The 23926-nt window shown below is 42.0% G+C and overlaps 1 protein-coding gene across 1 annotated transcript in view; it reads right to left on the bottom strand.

Annotated features, from left to right (window-relative positions):
• Nucleotides 1-1562: 1562 nt before the first annotated feature.
• The window catches only part of LOC143323894 (solute carrier family 12 member 9), a 60929-nt gene continuing 38565 nt past the window's right edge, over nt 1563-23926 (bottom strand). The window contains exons 10-13 of the mRNA XM_076736060.1: nt 12283-12475; nt 7362-7536; nt 5579-5725; nt 1563-4612 (exon numbers count right to left, since the gene is read on the bottom strand). Of these exons, the coding sequence (XP_076592175.1) occupies nt 3657-4612; nt 5579-5725; nt 7362-7536; nt 12283-12475 (1471 nt within the window). The 3' untranslated portion in view covers nt 1563-3656. The remainder of the gene's footprint in view (nt 4613-5578; nt 5726-7361; nt 7537-12282; nt 12476-23926) is intronic.

Genomic DNA, 23926 nt, shown 5'->3' with positions numbered 1-23926 from the left:
TTTTTTAACAAGCGAAACGCTTTGAATGCAAAATTTAATTCTGAAGCCTGAAGGAAATGGAGAGAAATTAGTGTCAAATATGCATGTTTCATGACCCAAAAATAAAACAGGATTTACAAATGTGTATGATGATTTGCATTTTCCAGTCTACAAACATACCAACCAATTACGAATTAATTACAGCCCAAATTCAATAAATGTCAGTATTCTACAGATATTCCCACCTTCAGCTTCATAGAGCTGATGGCATTTGCTTTTGAAAAGCTTCCCATGCATGGAATGTCTAAAAATATATCTTGCAAATGCTTTGAGTGATGGCGACTGAGCAGATTTAATTGGATGGCGATATTATCTTAAATAGTGCTTGACATTAATTCATATTTAAATAATCTACCTTCGGTTAATAAACTTATTGCAATTTAAAACAAGTTATTATTTCAATCTCACATGGGATCTTTTGTGTGAAAATGAAATCAGTAATATGATAAATTACAACAACACAAACGGACGGGAGGGGTTTCTCAAGAGTCTACAGCTTCTCACCTCGTCATGCTTCGAAAGAAAAGCGTCATTTGTGTCAGAAAATGACTTCCTGTTCAGGGACCACGCTAAAAAAGAACCAACTCAGTCAATAAACTGCACTTTTGCAGGTTGAGGCTTTCAAACTTCAAATGACAAGCAAACTCAGTTATGTATCCAAGTAACGGGGTCCAGGCAAAGCTACTGCAAAAAAAAAAAAAAAAAAATACTTGTTCATATGAATCCACTGAAGGCTGGGCGTCTGAGCTCTTCACCAGCAATTAAATCCAATAATTCATTCAAGGTGGGTTTTATTAATTAGTACAACCGTTTCACATTTGTTCAAATTGGTTGGTATACGTTCACGGATTGGACAGTGCTTTTGTGAACACCATCAGTTACAGTCACTCACCTGTTAATCTGCCATCAATAGTTTGAATTACTTAATTTCTCTTCACAGAAGTATTTAATAAATAAAACAAAGAAAACCTCATCCTGATCCTGTTTCTTTGCACGGGCACGGCGCACACACACACACACACACACACACACTCACAGAGAGAGAGAGAGAGAGAGAGAGAGAGAGAGAGAGAGAGAGAGAGAGAGAGAGAGAGAGAGAGAGAGAATCCTCTCAGTGATAAATGTCAGCCTTCCCCCTCCTGAACAGATATCGATGGTTATTTGGGCTTATTTCTCCAATCTGTTGTTCACCTCAGAGCGGAGATGGAATCCATTTCTGCCTGGTTGGCGGCGAGGGTGACTGTAGGACAAGGTAATTTGGCTGGCTGGCACCCTCTAGTATCTCTCTGTCTGAGCTGCTGAGCTATCTCAGCCTCTATTTCCAAAGTTTACCTCAAACAAACAAGAGCAGCGGACACAAAAAACCCTCAGCTCTCTGCTCTGAGACGCACAAACTGGTCTTCGGCTGGAATGAAACAAAGTCCGAACACATCAGTGTTTGTTAAGTTTGATCCGGCTTTCGCAAAGAATCTCCAGAAGAAGTTAAAAGAAAGGAAAGAAGTCATGTAACATAAACTTTTTTTTTTAATGTCATTTCAGTTTACATCTTGTAAAGTATACATATATATTTTCAGATTTCAACTGGAAAACACTGAACACTTCATCTCTTCAATAAACGATGGTGTACTGCACACCTGTGAGTTCGAGAGCAAATCCAACACAAAGACTGGAAGAAATGTAGTGTCAATAGTTTGAGGAGTGTAGTGTCCAAACAAGAAGCCATCCGTAAAATAGGAAGGATCCAATTGGTCCACAAGTAAACAGATCTCATGTCAAACACAAGGATATCAAGATAAGTTCATAAGTACCTGCTTTTCTTCAAATAAGGATCTGAACCCTACAGATGTGTCAAAGTCAGTGTGATGAAGATTGTCAGGATGAATCTATTGAACTGAAAGAATCTGTTTGTGGAGGCTTTACACTCGAAATTCAAGGGTGCCAACTGCTGACATTATTTTCACAATACACATTGCATTATCAATGTGTCAAGGAATGGAAACAACACTGTGATGCTCCAAGAACAACAGAAGAAATCTCATTCTCTCTCTTATAAATGCCAACTTCCATTTCCAAGCAATAAAACGTACCTTTTCTCAAGTTAACATACTCAGAGGTTTGGTGTTACAGCCTTACAGCTCTTGGTCTGGTATGGCCAGCAGCTTGTTGAGGCGAATGTTAGCTAATGTTAGCAAATGTTAGCATAGCTTCTATGAATAGATATTGCTGTGCAGTTGGTGTTGTGTACTTATGCTGTTGTTGAGTCAGTTCTCTGACTTTTCACATTCTTCTCTTCTTGTGTTACTGGTAGACAATGTTTAGTATTTACCATTTTCCTGTAAATGGCACAAGTGGCATAGATTCAGTTTAAATATTACAAACACTTTGGGTAAAGGCAGAGCCGTGGAGCTGAGCGACGGTTGAAATTCATTTAGGCACTTCAGTATTTAGGCTGGTCAAGCAATGTGGTCACTAGTGAGTAAAAAGACTTCTAAAAGTTACAGAGTACCTAAAATACATACAAAATCAATAACAATCAATAAAATATTGTGTATAATCACAGTAGTTAATGGCACTGTAAACATGTTTAAGGAATTTGGGAGAGCTGCACAGCATGCAGTTTGGCAGAAAGAATAAAAGTGCATTTGGAAAAAAGAGGAATGTCTTCCTGAGATCCACAAAAAGTGATTTCTGGAATAAAACTCTGAAGACTTCCATGGTAGCACCGTAGATATATAGTTGAACTGTTTCCTTTGTTTTAAGCTCCTAAAATGAAAAAGCAGACTTCCTGCAAACGACTGTTCCAAGGTGTCACGCAGTCCAACTTTCTGTCCATGCTGGAATGAATCCAAACTTTAGCTCCCGAACTAGCAAGGCGCTTTTTGATCTGAAAGCATATGGAATGATCATTTCAAGCAATCTGAGCAGCAGCACACAAAGAAAAAAATTCAAATAAAAGGAAAAAGGGGAGTCTTTCCCAAATGTATCGGGAATTAGACCACTGTAGAGACTGTATGGAGGGAGAAGTAGCTGATGGAGTGACAGAGGTGGATTTGCAATCTAAACTATCCCCTGTCGCCTGTCAGCTTGATGACGGTTGGTGAGATTGTTGAGTATTGGTGGTATACAACCTCCTTGGCAGGCTGAATAGCTGCAACCACGGTCTGATTGTTTCATGCTTAAACTGCAAAAAGTTGACCTGAAAGTTAGAAATCACGGTGCCTTTAGAAGCTTGATGGGAATACCAGAATTCCAAATTGAGGACATAAGAAAGACATAGAAGGGTTAAACATGTAGACAGTCAGGATTTTTGTATAAGATCCAGTCGTCATTTTACATCTTCTAAAAATAGGCTGTGTCCTTAGAGGCTTTGCTCTACATTTTACCTCCACATTGTGCGAGGCAATGCAGATATTATCAGTGAGTCAGCAGTGGTGTCCCTGTCTGGGTCAAATTCAAGGGTTGTTTTTCCTCAGACCGTCTTTGGGAGGAGAGGTCAGTACTGGAGCACTGCTGAGGTCTGCAGTGATGCTGCACTAAAAGTGGTCACCACACCTTCAGCAGCTGGTCGGGACACTGCTAAACTCACCAGCCCTTAGCACCTAAAGGAAGGGGATTGCTCAAAGGTCAGTGGTGATGACAGGCGTGACACCGTGGATGAGCAGCGTGGGGCCCAGGTTCTGGGTCAGCAGATCCAGCTGGTGTAAGTAGGTGGTGTAGCGGCGGGTGTCAGCTGGGGGGCGGGGCAAGTACAGGAAACGCACAGCAGGGGCGGGCTGTGCCGTGTCCAGGATCATCTTATTGACAGCCGACAGGTAGTCATCTGACAGGCGAGTGGCGTTGCTTGGGAAGCTGTTAACATAATCTTCATCATCCTCTTCTTCCTCGACTGTTCGCATCTTGTTCTCTTCTGTAGTGGTATCAGTGGACTGTGACAGCTGCTTCCTGCCCCACTCACCTTGCCGCTGCCAGTGTAGTGCCACCTGCTGGTCCCAGGGCACGGGATAGACCTGAGCTTTAATTCTCAGCTCTTTCAACAGCTGGCCCAGCTTCTCCTCCGAGCCTCTCACACTCCGTCCTTCCTCCACGCACAGGAAGAGACGGAGGGTAGCTTTGCGCCAGGCTCTCACCATGTTGAGGATACATGCTAGCTGTAGCAGGAACAGAGAGCAGGTATCAACGTAGCTACTGCTGTCTGGACGCAGGAGGTTGACCGGCCAGACGTCAACGTACACAGCTCCCTTCCCTGGAGAGGAAGAGGGTGGCGAGAGGACCTGGGTTCGGTCGAAGTTGTTGAAGTATCGAGCAAGCACCACATTCTTTAGCATCTTCATGGCGTCAGCAATAATTGCTACATATTCCTGGGGTCCTAGAACCTTCCCGTCCCCACATTCACCATGATCGTGTCTGTCGCTGGACCCCCGCAGGGAGGAAAAGTGGAAGAGCGGAGGTTGTTGCTCGAGCTCCTGAGAGGAATCAGTGCACTGAATGGTAGACAGCGTTGGATCAATCAGCTTGTCCTTTGGAAGACAGTCATCATAGAAACCGAGGACAAGTGTGTTAGGACGCATCCCACCTGGAAAGAGAAGAAGGAGGAGAAAAGAAAACTGAGGGAAAGAATGAAACTAGACCATTTGCAACAATCTAATGCAAATCCTTTCTTTATCATTGTCATTGATTTCTTGAGTTGTTGAATGAAGGGTAGAGGTAGAGGTTTATCAGATGAAGAAGTGAAAATAAGAGACAGATGTAAAGAGGACAAGTGCTGGAGTGAGAAATGGAGCCGGGGAGAGATAAGAGAAACGGCTGGCGAGAAGAAGAGTGTTCAAAGTCAGACATGAGTGACAACTCTCGGGAAAGCAGGAAGACAGCAAATAACAAGGAAACAACTAGAAAACCATTGACAGTCAAATCTCTGTGAGGTTTGCAGTGAGTGTTACTGAAGAGGAGAGAACGCTAAAACCTTAGATTTAAAACCAAGACTAAAAGTACAGATAAGCTGTAAAAAACAAACTAGAAAGCAATGTTCTTTATAAAAGTATAAAAGTGTGCTTGCATGAACTAAAATTTTGAAAGCGCAAAAGGAGTCTTTTGAAATGCCTTTGTGATAAGTAAAGGACATAAAATTGTACCTGAAGTTTGAAGAACTGAAAGAAATTGAAGTGGCAGTGAACCCGTATTACTGACACAAGTTGGAATGGCAGTTGAAATGAAAGTACTGAGGGGACTTATAACTTTAGTTTAAGCCTTAAATGAAGATAAAATGCCAGTTTAAGTAAGTACTGAAAGAAATTCAAACAGCAATATAAACTGAATTACAGAAAGGCTTTAAATGGCAGCTGGAATGAAAGTGCTACAGGAGAGTAAGTGTTAACCTTCAGTAAAGCTTAAATGGTAGTTTTGGTATAAGCACTGAGAGAAACCGAGGTAGCAGTTGAAACAGCATTACTGAAACAAGTTAAAAGTGCACATAGTTCCAGTTTAATTGCAAGCGTTGAATGAAATTGAAGTGAAAGTTGAAAATTGTGAAGGAGACACTGACCTAGTCCAGATATGAAGAGGAGATGTTGGATCCCATGACGTACAGAATCGGCCAATGTCAAGTTGACAAAAGCCTTGATGTTTAGATGGTCCACCAGGGACAACCAGGAGTCATACTGGGACTGCAGAGGGTCCGATGGTAAAACGTCTGGGAGGGTAGAAGAAACAAAAATGGTGTGACGTGAGAAATACAGCTGACAGTTCAACTGAAGCATATTTGGATTCAGAGAAGGTAAAGGAAAGAGAAGGCCAAGAAACAACTGATATACACGTCAAAGGAGAGAGCAGAGAAGCCAGTATGACAGAGCTGGAATTAGAGGCACAGCATGAGAGAGATACGAGACAAGACGCTGGGATGTGGGGGGGCACAGAGAGAGAAAGATGCAAGCACAAATGACAGTGTAGACAGAATGTGAGACAGAGAGAAAGATACAGGGGAGCACAAGCAGGCAGGCAGGTGATCAATCATCCAAAAAACATCAATATGTATGTAGAGAGCAATCCAGAGAGCACATCTGCCAGCTTCGCAGACAATTCCTGTGGTAGTTTAAGCAGTGTTAGGCCCTCGTCACACTCCTAATGCTGTTGTTCCTATGGATAAGCACTCTTTACATTCAGCTTTAAAGCACTCAGCTGTTAGACAAGTGAGGGAATAAATGGACAGACTTAAAATATATTAGGGCGGCAATGTAGAAGTACTGTAGCTGAGAGTCCTCAACAACAAACTCTTTGAATGCAATTATGTGAATGAATGACTCCTTCATATTTCTCAAGACCAAGTGCCTCGTCAGTACTCAAAATGAGAGAAGGGCTCTTCAGTGGCTAATGAACTTGTCATTTTTTTTTTTTTTTTCCCCTGTGAAGCACTCAGAGGATTGAGATTCTGAAGAGTCCATTCAGAGCCGGTCCCAGTCTTCCATCAACACATAAAAACCCCCAACAGAATCCTCAAAAGACAAAGAAAACAATCAATGGCTCTGCTCCTTTAGAGTCTGTACGTGTAAGTCTCTGCAGAGAAGAAAGGAGATGCCTCGGGAGCACTGTGTGCAATTACATCCCCCGAAATGAAGCGCAGCAGATGAGCCGATGTCATGGAGAAAGGTCTAGTATGCAAAAAGGGTCCACTGAAGGACGCACTGCTCACTCTGAAGCAGGGAGGCATTTTGTTAATTCATATGCTTACATATTTTGGGACTTGAGTGAGTACTGAATGAAAACACTTAAGTGGCAATATTGCTGCTTTTTCTCGTTAAGACTAATACAACAAATGGCTATTCAAATTCAGAAATAATGTTAAAGTTGACAGTCAAAACACATGCTTTTAGTTTTGACTAAATGTCACCATTATGTTACATTATCCTAAAACTATATCCCATCAGCAGGCCTGATTTGTTTTGCTCATAATTAAAAGCCATCCTGTCACGCTGTGCTGGTTTTGATGAGAAACTGTGCAAAATCCAAAACATTTAAGTTCTCCTGATGATCCGATGTCATCAGACAAACGAACTTTAGAAGTCGTCACTGTGTGGTTTCCTGATCGTTCACAGGAGGAAAAAACTAATTTACCACCATGTTTCAAAGTAAGAGCATGCTCACAATGTTTATTTGATCTATCGTTCATGTAGACTGTATCCTCACTTATTGGCCCTGCATGCTTGCTTGAGCATTTGAAATGTGTTTTGCGTTCTTGTGTGTATGGAGATATTTTGTAAAACGATGGTTGTGCAAATATAATTTCTGGTCAGTCAGTTTGTCGACGTTGAGCTGAACTTCAGTGTCCTTACTGAGATCTCCTAGCTGGACGTGTCCCAGCACGTACAGGCCGCTCTTCTTGATGTCGTTGATGAAGGTGATGAGGCCCACGCTGCTGCGAGGGTTGGAAACCATCAGCAGGACCTGAGGCCTCCAGAACTTGACGTGGTCCTTCCTCACATCCAGCATCAGCAGGTACTTACGCACCTATAGGAAGCAAAGGAACTGGGATTAGGTTTGTTACTGGGTTACTGTGTGTATTTATTAACCCCATGGTCCACACCAGTGGACTCCAGTGACATCCAGACAGCCATGTGTGAATCATGAAGGTTCCCTAAAACAGAGATGTCGCTGCAGACATCAAGCCCAGAACTCAAGTCCACTTTAATTACATACAACACTCACTTCTTAAAGTTCTTTCCAGCAGGTGATGTAACTTAAACACATATGCACACACTTGCAACAGAGATGTTCAGCATAACATGTTTTGAATATACGCATTTGCAGGCCAACAGATTTGAAATGTGACCTTCCTTATGCTTAAGTAAATAGATGTTGGCCATATATAGACATGAACATGCTCATTCATATATCTAAAGCCTGTTTTTATGTTTCTCCTATGATCGGGGAAATGTGCAGAAAGGGGAACTTACTGCATTGCACATTGCATGCAAGTGCCTATACTAAACCCAACCATGAATTACATCTATGCTAAATATAATTTCACATGCATTGGGAAAATAAATTTGTTAAATAAACTACTTTAGAAACAACACTGTCAATGAGCTCATTTGAGATTAAGGCAGAGATATAGGTGCTGTATATTTTAAAGGTATAGGTCAAGTGTATATCTGAGCTGCTAAGCTCTAGCTAAAGCTTCTACAATTCAGCTGTGATACAAGCTGAAGACAATCAAGAGCTACAGTATAGTATCAATATAATATAAAATAAGATAATATTTAGGATAAGGATAATTTATCCAAATTAATTTCACCTGTCAGTTTCAGGAATGTTATGATGGGGAATTCAAGGGAACATGAGGATAATAACAAAAAATACCACTGAAACGCAACAGGAATATCCCAGTTTCCTGACTAGTGCACCTAATGACCTATTGCGTTGACACAAATTGAACAACAAAATTAGCAGATTTGTAAAGGTGAAACATTGGCAATTACACCATTTAGTATGGTCATTATTGAGATCCCTGGAAATTCTTCTCAATGCAGTATTGCTACTCTTAGCTGTGTGTTTGGTCTTATTTTTTCCATAAATATTTTTCACTGTACATTTTTGATTTGAGTCCTTGATTTTTTTCTGAGATTGAAGGCAAAGGCCTGAGAAAAACAAATCCCTGAAAGCTCCCACAAGACAGATCTGGCAGCGTCAGAGGGGTGGACTGGATGAGAGCGATTTAAATAAACCCAATGAGCTGCCAAGAAATTCAGGTAAGCAAATGAGTCACATCATATGGGATCAATGGACTTTTCTTGTCTATCTTCAGACTTAAGTTTTGAACTTAAAGTGAGGCTATGTAACCTTTGAAAGAGGAAATGGCACAATCTTCCTCTTACAAATGACAAGTAGCTTATGGTGGCTAACGTCAGTTAATGTTAGCAAAGTTCATATACATAATGCTGTTCAACTGACTGTTTTAGCAAGTCAAGAACATTTCAGTTGTCTTATCACAAAAAGTGAAGTAAGACGTAAACACAAGACGATCAGAACAATTTTTCGATTGTAAATGTATCTCAGTGGCCTCACTGCTCAAAAACCCACATAGCCTTGCTTTCAGTGGCTGAATATCCTGTGTGTATGTGTGTGTACCTCCATCTGATATGTATGCATGTGCTGTTGTATTGTCACCATTACATCTCTAATCAACATCCCATTAGAATAAAAGACTATGGCAAGGACCAAAGGTTTTGTGTGTATATATTTGTGTGCATACGTCAGCATGTGTATATTGCATGCATACGCTTAAATGTGTGCCAGTGTTACAATGCACTCTACAGCACAACCACCATTAGGATTCCGAAAGTGTTTTGATGAGGCGGCATCACGGTACCATTAAGGAAATGTAACCAAGTGGAGCCAAACATTAGATCTAAACTTACAGTCTACTAGGAATGATTAACACTCGATTTATACCCTCATTGGAATTAATGACTATTAGCTCAGTGACAACATGTCCACCATGTTAAAGCTGCTACTTAACACTGTTGGATTCACCTCTTGAAGAGATGAAGGGTAACTTTAATGGATAATTTTTTGCTTTTCGTGGCTTTTGCATGCTCTCTTGGTGTTATAAGAAAGTCACCTCTGACGTCTGAAGATTTTCAGTCATCCAAGACTTGGTTATCTAAGGAGGGTTGAATCTAGGGTGACTGGACTTGGTTGTAGAAATCATCATCTCTGAGGCAAGTACAGCTTGATGTGACGTGAAGTACAGTAAGATGTGGTGTGAAGAAAGTGAACTTTAGAGGAGTCAACCAATCAGCTCACATTTAGGGAAGGTGAGTGAAGCCTACAGGCCTGGCCAATTAAAGCAGGAGCCCTTTTTCGGTTAAACGCACATTAAATGGGAAAGCATCAGTTGAAAATGACTAAAAATACTTTAACATGACTTCCATTTGAAAACACATTTCGGACGTGTGTGATGGATATGAAACTGTAAGAAAAATGAAAGAATGACACTTGTCTCATGTTGCAGCTGAGGATTTAGCGATTTAGAGATCCAGAAAAATCTAATATATATTCCACTAATGACTGTCTTGGCAATACAAGTTTAGCTCCAGGTCCTGAAGCCGCTGAGCGTATGTGTGTGTCTACACAGCACATCAATCAAAAATGAAGATGCAAACGTTTTCCAACATTATTACCATCATAATCACCATATCTGTTTTCATGCTCCCTTCCACTAATTGCCGCAGAAACGACAAAACGGGGTCTCAGAGGCGAAGTCCAACTGCCTCCACTCATCTAATCATCTGTCTATCTTTATCTCTCCATTTTCCCCTGTCTTCTCATCCATCAGGCTATCATCATTTCTCTGTCGCTTCAGTCTCATCCATCACTTAGTTTCTCAATCACTCATCCCCTCTTCCTGCTTCTGTTCTGGCTCTATCTTTCCCTCCCATGATACCATCAGCGTTTCTTGCCTCACTTTGTCTTTTTTCTTCATTCTCTTTCTCTCTTAAACACTGTTGTCAGCCGCCTGTTATCTCCCAGCGTGTTTTTTTGTTGCGAGCTGTTGTGTCCCCCGTCCCTGCTTCAATGTCACCCAGTTGGCGCCCTGCCACACTGGCTACTGCTGGAGGGTGCAGGAGCGGAAGATGAGTGTATGTATGAGAAGTGTACATACACACACTTGGTCTCCTCTGCTGTGTCTATTAGTGTAATCGCACACTGGGTCAGTTTTGAACAAAGGAGGCACATTTACAAAATGACTGAAAATGTACATTTAAAGCCCTGATTCTTGGCAATAATAAAATGTACATTATAAATTGTTACTTTGTCCATTCAGTGTAATAAATGAATGCTAAATGAAGAGCTTTTATTCCAATACAAAACAATACATTGCTATTCATAACTTTGAACAGCTTTGTGGTGTTTTTTTGTGTCTTTTTGTGGTTGTCTTGATCGTTTTGTGTGTCTCTTGCAGGTCATTTTGTTTGTCTCTCTGAGGTGGTTTTGTGTGTCTCTTTGTGGTTCTTTGGGTGTCTCCTTGTGGTTATTTGTGTCTCTCTGTTGTCATTTCGTGTGTCTCTCTGTCTTCATTTTGTGTGTCTCTTTGTGGCCATTTCTGTGTCTCTCTGTGGTTGTTTTGTGTGTCTTTCTTGATTGTTTTGAGTGTCTCTCTGCAGTTGTTTTGTTTGTCTCTCTGAGGTGGTTTTGTGTGTCTCTTTGTGGTTCTTTGGGTGTCTCCTTGTGGTCATTTTGTCAGTCTCTCTGGTTGTTTCGTGTGTCTCTCTGTAGTGGTTTTGTCTCTCTTTGTGGTGTTTTTTTTGTGTCTCTCTGTCATCATTTTGTGTGTCTCTTTGTAGTGTGCATGTCTTTGTTAACAGTCTCTTCCTTCCGAGGCTGTGGTCCAGCAGCCCAGGGCCTGTACCCAGTAATCCATCCATTACACTAATAAGCTAACTACCTATCACCTTCTGACTCTGATGTGAGGGCACCAAGGGTGGCCAATCAGATTGGCCCCATCCCTGTTTGTAGATGCTATGGTGGGTCGAGACAAACAGCAGAGGGGGGAGAGAAAAAGGAGACATAAAGACAACGGGATGAGAAAAGGAAAGAGGGGAAGGAGGACGGGAGGAGGAAAATCTCAATAAGTTAAGTGGTTGTAATAATGTTCTGCCTCCTGACAAGCTGCTGGCAAACCCAGCCCCCCTCACCCTCCCTGATTATAACCCCTGCCCGCAGCCTTGGCAACAGCTTCCCTCGGCAGCAAGCCCTCCTGGCAGCAGTGCCCCCTCTCCTTGAGAGCAACAGGCTCGCCAGATAGAGGACATGGAGAGCTGGATGATGTAAAGCTCTGTGTTTGTGTATGTTTATGAGTGTGTGTATGTGTGTGTGTTTGGTAAACCTGATATAAATGTGATAGATAGCTGCTGTAGGAATGACAAGGCAGTGTTGAGTGTATGTGTGAGAAAAGAGTGCGAGAGAAAATGTGTGTGTGTGTGTGTGTGTGTGTGTGTTTGTCTGCTAAATGCAGAGGGCTTGGCTGAGGGAGAGGCAGCAGAGATCAGTCTGTCTGTGTTTGTGTGTGTATGTGTGTGTGCGTGTCTGCATGTCTCTATAAACCTGATAGAACGATTGCTTGGCAGAGGTACAGGCTCTTGTAAAGCTGAGGGGATGAGATTTTAGTTGCTCTAGTAATGACAATGCAGGGTTGAGAGTGTGTGTGTGTGTGTGTGTGTGTGTGTTTGTGTGTGTGTGCGTGCAGCAGACCTGGTGGAAAATAAGAGCCTGGCTGATGTAGCCCCAGCTGGAGGTGGGACTGAGGTAGTGAATCAGCAGAAGGAGCAGCAGCATGAAAGCGATGCTGGCCGAGGCGTAGATGGCGTTTATCAGGAACATCATGACGGCACAACCCACGATGCCCAACACACACGTGTGCCAGGTGAAGTAACGGAAGGTGGGCCTAAGAGGAGAACAGGAGAGGTGGAGAGGTAAAAGTTAGGCTGGAAGCACGACAGAAAGATGAAAGATGAAAGATGTTACAAAGCTTTGTAGAGCTGAGGTGAACTGAAGAATTGGGTGATAATTCTCTCTTGACTCATCACTACGAGCGACTCACCTCACATTACAGACAGTCGTTTGATCCCTTGTTAATAAACACTGATCAGCAACAACACTAAAAGTACTGACAAGTGACGTTGAACCGCTATCATTAAATATCGAATAATATGTTTGCTTGACATGCCCATCCCTACTTGTTACAATGCAATGTTCTGCTGGGAAACCACCTAAACACTGTTGCCTACAATGGACACCCCACATGGTGACGGTATCCCTGACAGCTGCAGCCTCTCCCAGCAGGACATTGTGCCCATCTACACCACAAAAACTGCTGAGGAATGGCTTGAGGAACACAAGCCCAAGGCATTGACTAGATCCTAATCTGATCAAACATCCTTGGGATGTGCATCAACAAGCCTGATCCACGGAAGCCCCACCATCCAATCCATGTCCCGATGGGTCAGAACAGTTGTAGTGGCATGAGGGGGACCAACACAACATGAAGCAGGTTTTACTGCATGTTGTGACTGACTGGTGGAAAAAAATATTGATTCTAGCAGCTTTCAAGTGTGTTGATCAATCGTCACTTCTTTTTCAGGGTGTGTCTAATGTTGCTAATAGAGGCTAGATGTTTTTGGTCTGGACTTGAGCTAATTCATGTGTTTCAAACAGAGCTGCCTTGCCAAGTCCATTGAGACATAAAAGTAGGTTCTTTCATAATGTGTCAAATATTTGTTCAAACGTGGTGCAGATTAGTGGAACAGAGTGGAATAAAACCTGACAAAGACATAACAATTTCTACAGACAGAGAGAAATACCAAGAACCCTCTGAGGAAAACATCACACCATGGATGTGACCATACTGCAAACACACAACAAACTTTGATTACTGACTGTGTACGATTCAGGGTGATATGCTGCAGAGTGGAAAAAGACTTGGGAGTGAATTTTGTAGTCAGTTGTAAGATATCACTACCCTGCATGGTACGGCCACCTTCTGTTGCTCGCTTCTGATATTACTCTACAGTTCCAACTGTAATCTGGCATATTTTATGTAATAAAGTATAGAGATGGTTCTTTGTTTCTTGTAAATAATGTTGTTTCTTTGTTTAAAGTTGTTTAGGGAGGTGTTTTTAGAGGATATGACAAGAAAAACCTTCAGCCGTTCGTTACAAGCTCATTTCTAAGACCTCTGACGAAGCACTTCCCAAATGTCAGTTCGTTAAACTTAGAGGGATTTGACAAACCACAGATAAAAAAGCAGCTGGAATGAAATCAAAATTCTGCAAACATGGTTATCCATCCACCTGGGTTAAAAAAACTAATGGAACAGGAATCTCATACTGAATTATTAAAGTCTATCAAGAAATAGATCTTCAGAGTATTACTACTTTCTGATCTTATTCTCAGCTGTCGTTCATTTTCACACAGGAGTGGCAGATTTTTTTCAGTCTGATCCTGATTGAACTTTTAGACTCTATGACCCCATTCCTTTGGTTTCAACAGGACTGTGGTTCATCTTAAGATTTCATAGCATGACAAAGTTGCCCTCTGGAGGAGCTGACCAAGACATGTTACCTGAACGGTGGAAAGCTTTTTCCATATTAATAAACACGAACAGTGAAGTGTCTTTTTGCTGAATTCCCACTGCGTGAGGCCTAGTGGAATGTCTCAACTATTGGATGAATCACTCTGAAATCTGGTACAGGTGTCCATAGTGTCCATAGGAATCCTAATGACCTTCGTGATCAATGCAGGCTGATTTACTGCCATCCCTTCATTACAGTAAACGTTATTTTCTGATGCCAATTTAAACACATCTACTGGATGTCGAGTGTTTCATTAAAATAGGAAAAGGTAACTCTTGCTGGCAAAATCCTCCGACTGGCAGCAAACCGCCAGAAACAGACATGGTCTATTCTCAGCACTAAGAAACAATTTCCATCAAAATACCAAAAACGCCCATTTGATTGAAGCTCCCACGTGTTCCTCCCCTCTTACCTGAGACCTGTGCGCTCTGCACGGAAATATCACTCGGCCAATTTCAAGGTGAGGATCGTATCAAAGTGCAAAAGCTGCGCTGCCACAAAAATAGAGCCCACAGTCTTGTTCTGAGACAGTAGACAGTATTATGTATTGCCAATGACAAGCAGTGCTTCCATTAAGTTTTGAACTTCTAACATGTTTCTCCTGTTGATTTTATAGATTTGGAATGACTTGGACTGAACTTATTCCTGAACATGTTCACTGGTGTCTTCGTATGTGTTGAGAGCATCTTTTAAGTCTGATGACTGGAATGTTGTTTGGATTAAGTGAAAAGAAGATCTGATTCTGTGCTAATTAACAATCTTCTTTAACTTGCAAAAACTAAAGAAAATAAAATACAGCATTTCATAAGAGTGAGTCAGCCATCTGGAAAATGAGCGAACTCTCACCAACACTCAGGCACTCTGTTAAATAGCTGCTACACCCATGAAAGAACTTCATCCGTCTGGGTTTCACTGGAGAATTTCAGTGTCACATGATAGTCTAAATCCCTTTTCCAGAGACTTTCCCACCCTGACGGGAAAAAAATACTTAGGAAACATTTAAGACACTTGATAGCTGTTTGTGTAGAAACTTTGAGAATAACAATATTCATATTTAAAGACAAACTTCTAAGGCACAACATTAGAAAAATAAATCAGTCCTGCGGTAAATACCGATTTGTTGAAGCACATCTTGTTCTGTTCTTTGTTGAGACTGCAACTCATTTTTATTCTGCTCAGTGGTCATTTTGTAGGTATCTTTGCGATGTTAAACAAACATCCTGTTCTTTCAGTCAGAGATGCTGAGGCTCTACTTGTGACTGCTTTCTTGGCTTTTGACATCATGATTTTTTAAAACCTCCCCTCTGGCCCCACACTATATCATTTTCCATTGGTCTGGCTGCTCTTGCACCACTGTGCCATACAACCACTGTAAGTTGAATGCTAATTAACAGTATGTGGCAGCTGATGCCATCCGTGGAGACTCTGGGGCAGGCAACACACACTAGCAAAGTTGACATGCGTACCCTGGACCACAGCCATCATTAGGCCTGGCTGTCCACAGCTACGTGCCTGAATGTTTTATGAATCGCCCCGGATCTCCAAAAGAATAAAATAAAATAAAATAACAATGACTAATATTTTTAATGTCATAATTCATAATCAATCTGCCAGAGTGCATCCAAAAAAACATCAAAACAGATCATAAAAAAAATCTCCTCAGACCCCTCTACAGAGGTCCAGGCTAAGCCCCCAGGGTCTTCAAATCCTAGACACATCCCTGTCATTGACTATAATAACAAGATGTTATTTTAAGTGAATAATTGCATTGGCAAGGTAAACAATTTTAAACTTTTCACTCAATATAAACTAAAGTTGTGCAACCTGGGCCATAGTTTTGCTGAAATATTCTTTAAAAGGTCAGATTTTATCCGTGAGTCATCTGGATCTCAATTTCAGACGAGCCATAATTACTTCAACTCAAACTCTCCACACACACACCCACACACACACACACACACACACACACACAGTTACAGAACCATTTAATGTGCGACTGCACAGCAGCATCAAAACAAATGTGGAGTTAATGCTGGGACAAGAGCAATTAAAACAAACAGCACACATAGATAATGAGCTGCAGACTGCTGTAGATCTCTCAGTGTGTGTGTGTGTGTGTGTGTGTGTGTGTGCATGAGCCTGACTTTGTATGTGATCAAGTGCATTACTTTTACTCATTACACATATGTGCCTGTCAAAATCTATTTTCATAGGTGTGTGTGCCATTTAAGTGCAAATGAGTTGATGGGGTCTTGGAGCTGGGAGCCACACAGCGGATGGAAGCGCTCACATATTTGGAGGATCATGTAATTGACCCCAATTTCCCTGCAATAACTGCAGCCATGTGGATAAACAGTCATTAAAATAGTCTCAGCTGTAATTACACAATGCATCTCAAATGACCAACAGGCTTCCCGCATGGACCCTCTCACAGACTATTTAAGAGGGGGAGAGTAACCACTGCTGAACACCACGCAGCGGGAAAGCGCTTAGTATCGAGACGCTAGCAGGGGGTGAGACCACCAGGAAGCGGAATGAGAAGGGAAGAAAAACAAAGGGATTGACAGAGACAGCCGTGAGACAGTCATTAGCTCTCCCATTGGTCAAGTTCATTTCTTTGAGAAGGGAGGGACAAATAAGAATGGGAGCAGCTCTAAGGTTAGAAACCTGAAAGTGAATACTTTTAAAGATCAAAAATGCTGAAAGCTAATATTTTGTACTGATATTTAAGAGCCTTACCCTGAGACGTTTAACTGAGATGGCAACTCCAGTCCATTTGTCAGATTTAGCAGTAGTTAGAACCAAATCAATATTGGATTTTTAGGCAAAATCCAATATCAATAAACCAGCTGATATTCATTTGGAGCCACCCAAGCATCATGATGGCAAAGTCGGTCTTTCACCAGTCTGAAATGTCTCTTTTGGATGTTGGACTACTGGATGCATTGGCAAGAAATCTGGGGCAGATATTCATATTCAGTCTCTAGAGGATGAGCCTGATAACTTTGGTATTCCTCTTATGCTCTAGCATCACAGGCAGGTTGACGTTTTTGGTTTTAGTGAAATATCTTAACAACTATGCCATTACTTTTGGTACTGAGATTCATGCACCCAAGAGGATGAAGCCCACTTTTCCTCTAGCATCACTTGCAAGTCAAAGTTGATCTATGTGATGGATTGGTACAATGTCCCCATCAGGATGAATTGCAGTTACTTTGGTGATGCTCTGCCTCTTCATCCAGCACCATCATCAAAATTTTCAGTTGTCTAAAACTATGATGAAATACCTGAAAAACTGTTTGTTTGGCGCAAATTAGCAAATGTTACCAAACATCATCACCCCTTCACTTGCTGCTGTTTTCAAGTTGAAATATTTAACTTCTCACCAATAAGTCGACCAAGAGCAAGACTCATCACCATGCTGCTGAAGTTCCCCTCTCTGAACTAAATATATAACTTAGTCCTGAGCAGCATTACCTCTCTTGCCCTTTGGCATCCGTTGGCATACAGTGTAGTATGACCCTGGCTGGGTTGCTGATGTAAATGGAGAATTTCTGGCTCTTTCACAATAAAACACTTGACTCTGCTATTTTGGTGAGTTTTTTGGTGAGACTATTTTAAGGCATTTACATTCCAGACAAATTACAAACACTCTTGTCAGGGTGGAAAATCCTTTAAAACAGCATTTAGACTATATGGGACACCGAAAATCACCAGTGATTGTCACGCTGGTGAAATTATTTGGCAGCTGTTACAGCGAGACTTGGGCAGGTTTCACGGCAGGTTTTAAAGACTGACATTCCTGAAGCTGTTCAGTAAAATCTGCCCACAGCACAGTGGGATGATCTCTTATGACTAACGAAAGGAAATAAAATAAAACATATTCGCTTGTTAAAACTCAGCAGGAACCTTCATCATACTATAAGTAGATGATGACTATATCATCCTGACATACCTGTTGTAGCCTATCCTAGCCTGTGCCCACTGCTGCTCCGTGCAGGACTACTCTCTTCAAACTTTGCTTTCACTTCTTCTCGACTTTATCACTTAGCGTCGGCGATGTCCACAATTCTATCATCTTATCCTTGTCTCCATCCCATTGGAGAGAGGGTGTAATTACGCTAAAAGCTCAGCCACCAGGTCCGCCCTACCCCACCCATCTCTTTTGTCTCTACGGTCCCTCCATACAATCACTTCGCTCTCTCTTCTGCCACCCCTCTTGTTCTCCAGCAAGTGATGTCACTGAGCTGACACAGCAAAAGCACCCTGAAATAATCACCGCCAATCAAGTCCTTAGAGACATTAAGGAAAAGAAACGGAGAGCGATGAAGACGGAGAAAGGACACCCGGCCTTTAGCCAAAAGACACGTCATAATTGAGGGAAAGTGGGGACAGAAACTTAATCCTGACACTCCCTCACACACAGGCACACACTCTGAGACAGACACAGGGAGGCTGCCAGGAGATGTCAGGTTCTATAAGTGAGAGGTCAGTGAGTGTATGAGACATTACGTCAGGCAGCGTCCCAAAACTGGCACAACACCAGTGGAGACTGGGCTGCCTTTAAGAAACCACTTGAGAACTTAAGAAATCACTGGATACTGGACCAGTCTGGTGTAACATGACAATCCACTCACCTCAATGTGACTTAACACAACTGCATGATGGGATCAATCGCATGTCATCTTGTTACCTGACAAACCTCCACACAACATCGTCAAGAAATCCTGTCCCAACAATAAAAGCTGTTAGTGCAGCATGTTTCTTCTCCTGTTGACGGCCCCGTCATTCGTCGTGTGAACGGTACACTTGAGTTGAGCTTCTCTCCAGGCCTCTGTGGCATGGAGGAGGTTTGGTGATCGAGGCTCACAGAGGCAGCAGCTCTCCAGTGATCCACAGTCTTACATCCAAACACTGTTACACTTTGCCCGTCAGCATAAGAGGTCTTCAGTACATGTGTACAAACACATGTTTAACAGTGAAAGGTAAACTGAATCATCATTACCCCTGCAGGAATCAGGAGCTTTCTGCACTGACACTCTCCTCACTGGGGACTGAGAGCACCATTGTTGGCTTAGCGCTCGTACACTTGACGTTATCCTACTGCTCTGCTGGATATTCATTATTCGTCCATGTGGTCAGAATGAAAATCTGTATAGAGAGTGCTGGTCAAATTATTTCTGTTGTAAGTTCCAAACTTTTTTAATCTCTTTGGCCCCGGCCACAAAATTTTTTCTGATCTGATCTGAGAAGAATCTCCTCAACAATGTAAAATGAGGTCTTTCGCAGTGTTTCCTGCGGAACAAGACATGCATTCATCTCTCTCTACATGTTTTGCATTGTGCTAATGCAGCCTGAATTATGTTAATCTGACTGTCAGTTCAGCACCATGTTGAAAGTGTTTGTATGAAGGTGAGCTTATTCACACATGAGAGTGACAAACAGCCATTAGACTGGAGTAAAGGGGTGCATTTCTGAAAGTGGCTATGTTCAGTGACTTGAATCTTTTACCTGAACAATATGACTTGAATCAACAAAATGATTTGTCACTTGCACCTCTACTGAGTCAAGATGTGAGCGATTAGTCGACTCGATTGAATGTCGCTACCCTCACTATGCAGCCCCAGAAACAGCAGTCAGTTAAGGGTTTATTTAAACCAAAGCAGAGTTAGTGATGATGAAAAGAGGAAGTTTTGGTGATTTTTATTCTATTTCTGTCGAGAAGTGTGTTTTACGATGATAAAATGACGTTTCTGTGAATGGAGTCTGGTGGCTTTGGCAAGAGCCATATAGCGGCTGTTTCTGGTTAAACAATAAGGATTTCATTCTCTTAACAAAAAGGTTTATCTCTGTAGGGATCCTTTCCATAATGTTGTCAGACACTTACAGTAACAAACTGAGCCTGTCAGTGGCAAAAACAAACACTTTTAATGGATGCATGGAGGGATTATATTGCAGCCTGTTTCACAGCTGTCGGCTGCAACGTTCTCATTCAATACTGGCACAAATTCAAAAATTGGTTTCCCCATTAGTCCCAGAAACAAATAGGGTCTATAAAAACAGGTTACATTTGACCAGAATTTCTCAATTTTGTCCAGGACATTGAAATTAGAATATGTAACAGTTTAAAATGGCTTTTATAATATATCAATTTTTTAGTCTAAGTCCGAACTTTTTAGTCTGAGTTTAAACTTCCGTTACATCACTGGGGAAATGAATCGTTAGGAAAGTCAACACTAAGTACACTTTTACACTGGATCATTCTTTGTACAACACAGGATCAACCTTGTAAATCAGTGTCATAAAGACTTAATAAAGGATCTATATTAAAGCACCAGGACACAGAACATAGATCAATAAATCGTGCTGTGTCACTTTCAAAGATGGTTCATCACTTTCGCTCCTTTTACAAGTGTCCGTTAATGTATGAGCAATCCAAGTACAGATGCAGTCTACCTACAAATACCTATTCGCACGGGGTCAGTATGGAGCCGTCTTTAAAAGAGCTGATCACAAACCCGTGCTCTGAATATCTGGTTAGAGCTGAGGCTCAGGATAAAGGCACTTTTATCCTCAATCCCTCCATTAACAGATAATGATCCTCTAACAACCTACTGTCTCTCATCCATCCAGACACAGTTGATGATCCATCTGGTTTTTTATACTCCCCAATCTGTCAAATCACTCTGACTCATATTTGGACAATGGATGGGCACAGCAGAGGACAAAGCTTTTGCTTTTGGAGCTAATGGTTCAGCTGGTCAATTCACAGATTATTACAAAGACAATTGAGGTAGCAGCGGAGAATGCTACTGTAATTTGGACATCAGATGGCACCGAGCTGGTAAAAGTAAAAAGAGTAAAAATGTGTGTGCTCCTGTTGAGCTGCCAGTTGTTGCTTTCCAGTCGCCCACTCTGACTGAAGGTCATCGCCTGCGTGTGACGGAGTTCCACAAACATCCTTTGGCACCAGCACAGAACGCTTGGTTGCGTGCTGAATCCTGGCCAGTGACCCTGTCGTACTGTGTGTATATGTGTTTATATGTGTGTGTGTGTTCATGCGTGTTAAAGCCGCGAGTCCAAGTGACCGGTGCCCGTGCAGCATCAGCAGCAGGACACACAGCACCCCCTGAGGAACGCTCCACACAGCTGGAGCCGCCACTGATAAAGCTGCAGCCAACAGAAGCCTCCTCACACAAAACACACACAAAGATAAAACTGCAAACACATACAAATGAAGGAAAACACTCAAGCACACACGTACAAACACACACACACACACACACACACACACAGAAAGTCCTGAAGGCAGATGCACTCACACATCAATGGCCACGAAAAAAACATCCAACGTACTTGGATCTCAGACACACACAGTCTCCAAATTGCATACCTTCACTCTCCTGTTGTATACCGTTATGTGCAAACACACACACACACACACACACACACACACACACACACACACTAACACACTTAACAAGCAGACATCTTTTCCGCTACATCATAATTTCAATCCCTCCCTCCCTGCACAACAGCAAATTTAAGGGAAAGGGAAATATTTCTGCTAAATTAGTTATGCTAATTACAGAGCAGTTCTCAGGGGGAGAGACAGCACTAAATGGCTTTTAATTCTTTTTGCCTGGAAAGAGACGTGGGAGAGAGCCAGACAGAGAGAGCAGTGAGAGAAGCACAGAGCACGAGCAACAAAAATGGAAACCAATAAACACACAAACAACGGGCGTTAAAATTTGCCCAGTGACACAGCAACAATGAACTAACAGAATTAACAACTCAGGGGAAGAGGAAGGAGGCCCAAAGCAGGCGGCCAGCCAGACAACAAGCCGCCTTATCAGCTGCAGGGGCCCCGGGTCTCCCGGCCGACAGGGAGAGGAGAGATCGACGGTCGGAAAAAAAGTTTTGCAGCTAAGTTTGTGTCCTGTAGCCTTTGCCAGCGGTCATACAGTGATAACGAGGCACGAGCAGATAGCGCACAGCACTGTACATGGAGGGCACCAGAGGAAACACTGGGCACTGCGCACAAAGTTACTGTAGTTTTTCTCTCACGCACACCCTCTAACAAACAATCCCTCACTATACTGACACTATAAAACAGACCCTGTGTGCTGAGGCTGACAGTGCACTCTTGTGGCAGTTCAAATTGATGCATCTTAAGACCTGTACAAACAGGAAATGATGCACGATAAGCCAATTTCAGATTTGAAAACTTCACAAAAACCTTGTAAAATGTAATTTTCCAAGAACTTATCGCTATATTTTGAGGTGGTTTCAGGTGTCTGGCACTCAAAAACCACAGTTTGCACTTAAAACAAAGAGGGAAATCTTTAAATAACCGTTGTGGGTGAATAATTGAAAAGTATGTCACATTCATGCCAATTCATTATTTCCCACAGGGGAAGCTTTTCCCAAACTCCTTTACGTCAAAATAATACATCAGGTCTCTGAATTGAGCTGAAAGACAGCTGGAGAATTGAGGAGATAACAGGCTAAGAGTCAATCCAGCGTTTGCTGCATGACTAACAGTGGCTAACCCTTCGATAAGCTTCGGTTTGTTCCAGCAGTCATAGCCTGCTGGCACGTTTACTTTGCATGACTATCAGCTCTACGCTATAACAGCTATTTCTGGTTAAACAAAAAGGACCTTACTCTTTAAGAAAAAGGTCCACCTCTGCAGGGATCCTCTCCACAATGCTGTCAGACACTTAGAAATACACCCTGTGTGTGTCAGTGGCAAAAACAAACACACAGATTACGCTGCAACCTGTTTCGTGGCTGCTAGGCTGATTGATCTACTGAACCAATTCCAAAACTTTTTGTACCTATTAGTCATTTAGACACTGAGATATTAGGAGTGTCGATTCTCCAAATCCAGGATTCAATATGACTTTCAATTTTATGGTCAGGATTTGATTTGACTTCTTGTTTTCAGCTATGCCACTGTTAGACCGTCGAGCCTTGATTTGTAAAGATCAACAGATCATCGGTTTTATGTCCTGAAAAAATTCTTCCTTTGAAATGTAGGCTGCATGTTATCAACACCAAGGCCATATGATGTAATTGAAATCATTTATTTAATAACTAACTTATTTCAAATAAACTGTTTAACACAAAAACTAAAAGAAGAGTCTCTAGCTGGCAGACGGATACTTTACAACAACAGTTTGACACACAAGCACACAGCAGCGTGTGTGTGTGCGTGTGTGTAGAATAAAAATCTGCGCTTGTCAGTGGCAAAAAAAAAAAAAAGAAAAAAAAAACTTTTAGTGGAGGAGTATGATGGGTGCATTTGTCCCTAAGGACTACGTTGCAGCCCATTTCACAGCTGCTGGCTGAGGTGATCTACTAGAACAATTTCAAAACTTTCTGTGGTAATTTAGACCCCCAAAAATGAGGTTCACACATTAATACAGGATGTCTCTCCTTTTCTCTAGGACACAATGACTATTGTAAATGTCTGAGTATTGAATATGTCTGAGTCAGAAATAAGTATGGACTGACTGTCTGAACCTCGTCTGCCTCGGTTTCATGCTGGCCCAATCACAAGAGACATGATGTTAATGAAGAGATTCAACAGTATTTTTTCATGGCCAATCATTTCAGACCTCTGACGCTGAACAAAAATCAGATGCGGACCTTTGTGTGAGACGTTTGACAACCCCTGATATAAAGGCTCATTGGAAGACAAAACATAGGGACAGACATTTCCATTTTTCTCAAATATATGATTCCGGGGCTTATAACAG

This window comes from Chaetodon auriga, chromosome 7 (assembly GCF_051107435.1).
Source record: "Chaetodon auriga isolate fChaAug3 chromosome 7, fChaAug3.hap1, whole genome shotgun sequence".
Lineage (NCBI taxonomy): Eukaryota > Metazoa > Chordata > Actinopteri > Chaetodontiformes > Chaetodontidae > Chaetodon > Chaetodon auriga.
Note: the sequence above shows the minus strand (reverse complement) of the source record. Positions and strands in the feature narration are given on the sequence as shown.